The 6,077-nt window shown below is 37.0% G+C and overlaps 1 protein-coding gene across 8 annotated transcripts; it reads right to left on the bottom strand.

The window, feature by feature from the left end:
• Window positions 1-352: 352 nt before the first annotated feature.
• On the bottom strand, window positions 353-5,863 carry LOC110824966 (splicing factor U2af large subunit B-like). Of its 8 annotated transcripts, none has more exons than XR_015817198.1 (13): window positions 5,485-5,863; window positions 4,493-4,764; window positions 4,284-4,397; window positions 3,679-3,749; window positions 2,967-3,037; window positions 2,842-2,889; window positions 2,695-2,754; window positions 2,517-2,577; window positions 2,319-2,431; window positions 1,743-2,189; window positions 1,493-1,628; window positions 846-1,066; window positions 353-739 (listed from the first exon to the last, which is right to left on the bottom strand). XR_015817198.1 is itself a non-coding variant. In XM_088213873.1 (13 exons), the coding sequence occupies exons 1-13, from the start codon at window positions 5,620-5,622 to the stop codon at window positions 602-604; spliced, it is 1,737 nt and encodes a 578-aa protein (XP_088069999.1). In that variant the 5' UTR covers window positions 5,623-5,863; the 3' UTR covers window positions 353-601. The 8 variants fall into 8 exon arrangements, 7 of the variants coding, with proteins under 7 accessions (XP_088069999.1, XP_088070000.1, XP_088070001.1 ...); XM_088213873.1 differs by having other exon boundaries at window positions 846-913; XM_088213874.1 differs by having other exon boundaries at window positions 846-913; window positions 2,842-2,886; window positions 5,485-5,862.
• Between the last annotated feature and the right edge of the window lie 214 nt (window positions 5,864-6,077).

Raw genomic sequence — 6,077 nt, forward strand, 5'->3', positions numbered from 1 at the left:
GTCTTGTTCAATTTTCTTCCTCCCCTGGGAATCGTTTACCTCAAAATTCTTGTGGGAAATACCAATGAGCAGTTAATATTCCTCCACAATAATAACAAAAACTTGCCACTAAAATTTCATTGAACTCAATTTCTATGCTATATAATTTTACATTATATCAATTGAACTAAAAGTCTAGAATAGAATGACCCCAAACATTGGTAAAGAATACGATGGCACTTTACGAACTATTGATAATTTGGAACTTAAGAGGAAAAGTATGCAGGGTACACTTGAAATTATACCTCTCAAAACTTTTTAGAAAATGTGCTAACACAAACCCAATAACCGAAATCATTACAAATAAACTTGATACAGGCGAATTGAACCACTAGTATTAGATTTAGAAGTAACAGCAGTATACATGAACTTATAAAGTTCTTTTTCTTCTTCCCTAAAGAATACCATTTTTGTTACACAGGATGGATAGAGCAAAAAACTACAGACTAGAGAAACAGTGCAGGCTATTGGTAATAAGGGCTTTATGGCCTATCTACTTGTGGCACCAAGTGACATGAGTGACACAAAAATATCCTGATCAAAGAATGTTGGAAGAGAATGATTAACCTTCATAGTCCATCTGGGCAAACCTGTCCTCCGGATAAAACACTGCCACGACTTGATTCTCACCAAACCTCCTTCCATTCATCCCCGATCTGGCTTTTGATGCACCCTCGGCGTCTTCATATTCCAAGAACACCTGCAAGTACATAAGAACAGTTATCAGCAACTACTGCAAATGGCAAATTTCTAAAAGAAATAGTGACCATTGGCAGGAATTGAATAATAATTGACTTCACACTGACCTTTCCAACCCCAGGTGCTGGTTCACCATCTAGCCTTGGACGTGGAATAATCACATTCGCCAACTTCCCTGTGCATATCAAATGAAAAATTTCTTGAGTTGATAGAAATCCTCAGGGTAAACACTAAAAAATCAAGTGAAATATAGGTAGAAGGTTATAGAATCTTCTGTCTTTGTATGTTAGGCTTGATTCTTTATAGCAGAATGTGGGACTACAAAAGGCTGTAAAAAGAGATATAAAAAAAAAGAAAATAAAGAAAAATCAATAAGAACACAAGCTTAACACGTTTATATTAAATGGTTTAAATATAAGTTACGTTTGGAACAAATTCAAAAAATTTGTGGAATTTATTTGCAAATCCACGCCTAAATTTAGCTAAGGATAACATCAATTCCATTAAAAATATTAAATATTGACCTCATGATATTTCATGTGTACTTAGAACAATGAATTTCAAATTCCATTAACATTGATATAATTTGAAACGTGTTGTTCTGAAAATTCCATATTTAGCTTTAAAGAAAAGTTTGAACATCTTGTAATTGGACTTAATCTGAATTTACAAATGAATTCCACAAATTTCTGAATTTTTTCCAAACACTCTTAACGAGTAAATAAAACACTACTAGAACATAAAACGTTCTTACCAAATTTTCCGCCTTCTTGTCTCATGTCTTCCAATATGTCTTCATATTCTTCATCATCTTTGAGTTCATCTGCACTAACTACCTCAGTCAGGCATACAATTTTGGTGGGCATTCCGCTAGGTTGTAACATAAACCTCTGCAAAAAGAAAGAGACAAGTGAATTGACCAACAAACCATACTCAAATACAGGCTATAATTTAAAAGGCTTGAAAACAAACTGTCAATAAGACTGGAGAAGATGGAATTTCACCTGCAATGCAATCTGCTGCTGTGCATGCAATAGAATATTTTCTTGTTCAGGTTTAGGTTGGCTAGTCCCCTCACTAGCACGCCTGACTGTAAGAGTTTTATCACCCATTTTAATTCCATTCAGCGTAAGACAAGCTGTGTCTGTAACTGAAGGATCCTGATAAACACAGAAGGCATAGCCTTTTGAGTTTCCGGTTTCTCTATCTTTGACAAGATTAAAGCCTCGAAGGGGTCCAAAAGACTCCAACAACTCCCTGATCTGTGCTTCCGTGAAGTAATAGGGAAGCCCACCAACAAAAATGCGGTCTGGACCCTCAAGACCACCCGTGGAACCCGAAGCCAGGCCAACCGCAGCTAAATTGAGATTGGGATTAGGTTGGCTAGGACCAAGAGTTGCGGCAAGGGCTGGATTATAGTCAGTAGGTCTCCTCACCTTCACCGGAACTCCCTGAGAATTAAGTAAATTGAGTTTTTAAGAACAGAAAAAAAAAACGTATTCAGAAAATTCATCACTCATACTCGGAGTATCATATAAACCGATTCATTAGCTTATGAAGAAACAAGCTAATAAAATTACCTCAAATATAATCCCATCTAAAGCCATTGCATTACTGGCCTCCTCAACAGATCTCATCTCCACAAAAGCGAACTTCTTTTCATGGTTTATGTACACATTGACAACAGCATCACCTGGGGATAACAGACAGACAAACAATGATTTACCATTCAAATAAAGAGTAGTTGTATTTGACAATTGAAATCTAAGACAACGCACCTGGCCCGGCAGTATTTCCACCAATAGCAGCCATAACCTGGCTAAAAAAGGTTGCCACCGACTGGATGGGAGAAAAAAGTTCAATGTCAGTACTAAATTCGGGACAATGATATTAGCAACAGAAACATGAAAAGATGTTTTTTGAGAGAACAGAAGAATATAGGAAGAATCGTAAAACCTGCTCATTTGCTGTAGGGGGAAGACCTCCAACATAAACTCGGCGAGCATGCCTGGTTGCCTAAAATTTTTTCAGAACAATAAATCATTAGAAAATAGAAACAAAACATACTTCATTAGATTTCAATTTATGCATAACCCTTCCAACCTGCTGAGTCATGGCCTGAACTGGCATGACAGGAAGAGCACCCAACTGCTGCATCAGATGAAACAGGTTATTGCAAGGTAAGGCTTGCTCATTAATATATTTTTCCACTGGAAATGAATATATACCTGACCAGTCGCCAAGGAGAACATGTTGGGAAACAATCCAGGAACAGCTGCGTTCGTTCCAGGAATCTGAGCTGAAATCAGAAATCAGATATCTAAGAAAACAGACAAATCAACTCATTCACAAAAGCAGCTAACCAATCGGAAAAGAACACATATCCACCTGATCTCCTAGAGAACTTGTTAATTTAGAATACCCCAAACATCTCACATTATGCTAATAGAAGGAATAAAAGGAATGCATCATATACAAATTGTGGAGGTAATATTTGCGAGACTATCAAATCAGGCAATAGTTGCCGGTAGAAGACGAATAATACCCATCAAAACTGTTGCATGGATTCCTCCTTGTACATAAAAGCTAGAGGTGTCGGCTCACGCCCATTGTCAGCACAGTGGGGCAAATAGCCCAACATTGCCTTCTTACTACAAAAGATAAGACATAGAAACAAACAAACAACACCAAAGACAAGACAACCAAAATTCTCTCAGTTTCAGAATTATTACACCAAGCAAACAATTAAATAAGAGTACATCACATCTAGAGACCACAACTTTTTAACGCTATGAGCACAAATAAGATAACAAAATGCCGCTTACCAAAGTCACATCATGTAATTTGATACGATCTTTGCACACTATATCAAACAAAAAAGAAATAAAGAAAGCAGTTAAAGAAAAACAGTAATTTTAGTAAGGTAAGGGAAATATGTACCTGGAGAAATTGCACCAGCAGCTAGCAATGTAGATGCAGGGGGTGCCATGTCAAAGCCACTGATCCTTTTGCTGCGAGCAAAAATAATTAGCATACCAAGAGGAAAAACGTACGGCAAAAAGATAGAATTTTCATTGAGCTAAATAATTATTTATAGTAAGAAACTTGGCTAACAAACTAAGCTACATGGAGGAGGATGAAGAGCATATAGGCTCATGAACACAAGCACAACCTTCCTAATACAAATGTCAAAAAAGAGAACAAGAGCGAAAGATATGTGATTGTCGGTGCAAGAAAGGCATCAAAGAAATGGAGGAAAGCCCAATCATAATTTTCAAGGCTATTAAAGGATATTTCAATGAACTAGTCAAGACCTTGCAAAACCTCTGAATCCAAAAATTTTCTGAGCAGCAATAGAAAACTTTTTTCCAACTCAATAACTCACAAAGTTCCAATTCAAACTAGGCCTCTTAAACTTTTTTCAACAAACATTAAGCAAATTTAATACTAAAGACTTGATTTATGAAGCAAGTGTATTAAAGAAGCCCATAAACCAAGTTACAACGTTTATCATTTACAGATAACAATAGAAGAATTAACTCTACCTCTTTGAACGCGAGCGAGAACGTGACCTTGACCTTCGTTCAGAACTACCTCTTGAACAAGAACGTGACTGGTGCCGGTGTCTGCTTCCTCTCTCTCCATCACAATCTCTCCGTCTGTAAATAGAGTTGCATCAAATCATTACTGTACCCTAACAATTGGAATAAATTTAAAGGACTTTATTTATTTAGGTTATTTATCATGCTCTTACCTTTGATGATAACCATCATCATCATCATCATATCCATCTCGGCCATGTTCCCTTCTTTCACTATATCCTCTACTACGGTCCCTATGATGATCTCTATGGTGATCCCTTTCCCTTTCCCTATCTCTGTCCGTGTCTTTGCTTCTCTTGCGATCATGTTTCCTGTCCCTATAGTCCCGGTCTCGGCCTCGGTCCCTATCCCTATCCTTATCATACTCCTTCTCTCTTTCCCTTTCCCTCCTTGAGGATTCTCTTTCATGATCACGAGATCCATGCTGGAAGGACAAATGATCAATCAATATCACAAGGGAAAAATGATAGGAAAACAACAAAGAGCAAATAGATTATACAGTACAAATCAAAAATTATTTTTTATGATGGTTGACCTGAGAGCAATACACCACAGGAGCAGTGGAACTAACACATGGTGCATCATATATTTCCAGATTAAAAACATAGTCCCCATACTATTGAAAAAACATTACCCTAATTTCCTTATTGTTGGAAAAGTGAAATGCTAGTTGCACAAGCATCCCCCAAAAACCTCAGTAGATCACATCTTAGATGCAAGATTTTGACAAATTACCCCTCAAATATTCAAATTTCGAGCATGCCAGAATCTACTCTTTGCTAGTCTCAGGATAACATTTAAAAACAAACCAATAATATCCTATAGAAGAAATGCTCTTATCACAACTTAACTGTCCCAAAAGGAAACCCGGATTATTGGAAGTAAAGAAATCTCAAAAAGGGGGGAGGGGGGGGGGAGACCTATATAAGAATTCCCCACACCAAATAAACACATTCTCTGAGCAGAAAACCCTAAAATGTAACTAACACCAAATTTTCACACTAGACGAACAAGTTTCACTGCCTAAATTTATAAACGAGCTCATCCAAACAGGAAAAAAGTCAAAAGAACATCTATCGTGTTCGTACAAGTGAGTGAAAATAAAACAGGTAAGAATACAGACATAATAAATAAATACACGTACCCGAGACTTGGAGTCTCTGGGATATTCGTCGCCACCTCCATGGCTGCTGCTGCGAGGCTGAGGAGAAGAGCCGGCATCAGCGTAGTTGTTGCCGACGTCCACTCCATTGTCTTCGTATCTTGCTTCGTAGTCCGTCATATTTAGGGATTTAGGTTTCTTTTAGAAATCAAGCCGTTTCACTCTTTGAATCTCTCCCGGTATCTCTCACCAACAGTCTCTCTCTCTCTATATATATCTATATATATATATATATATATCTCTCTCTCTCTCTGGTGATAAGTGGAGAGGTGAGAAGCCAAGGCAAAACTAGAAGCAGGAGCGAGAAGTGCAAACTCAAGAGTCTGTTTCTTCGTGCTCCTCACGAGTGACGGCAAGACGAGGAGTAAATAGCGTGCCGGAATTATTTTTTTTACTAAACCATTTTATGCATTTTAGTATTATGGAAAATTACATTTGGTGAAGATAATAAAATTTTAAGGTAAAAGAAAAATCAATTTCTATAAACTTTTGGCTAATTTAAATGTTATATTATTAAAGTTGAAAGAATTTACAATAGGTAAAATTCTATATAAACTTATATAATCAATTTTTTT

Source organism: Carica papaya, chromosome 2, assembly GCF_054855325.1.
Source record: "Carica papaya isolate Zhongbai chromosome 2, ASM5485532v1, whole genome shotgun sequence".
Classification (NCBI taxonomy): domain Eukaryota; kingdom Viridiplantae; phylum Streptophyta; class Magnoliopsida; order Brassicales; family Caricaceae; genus Carica; species Carica papaya.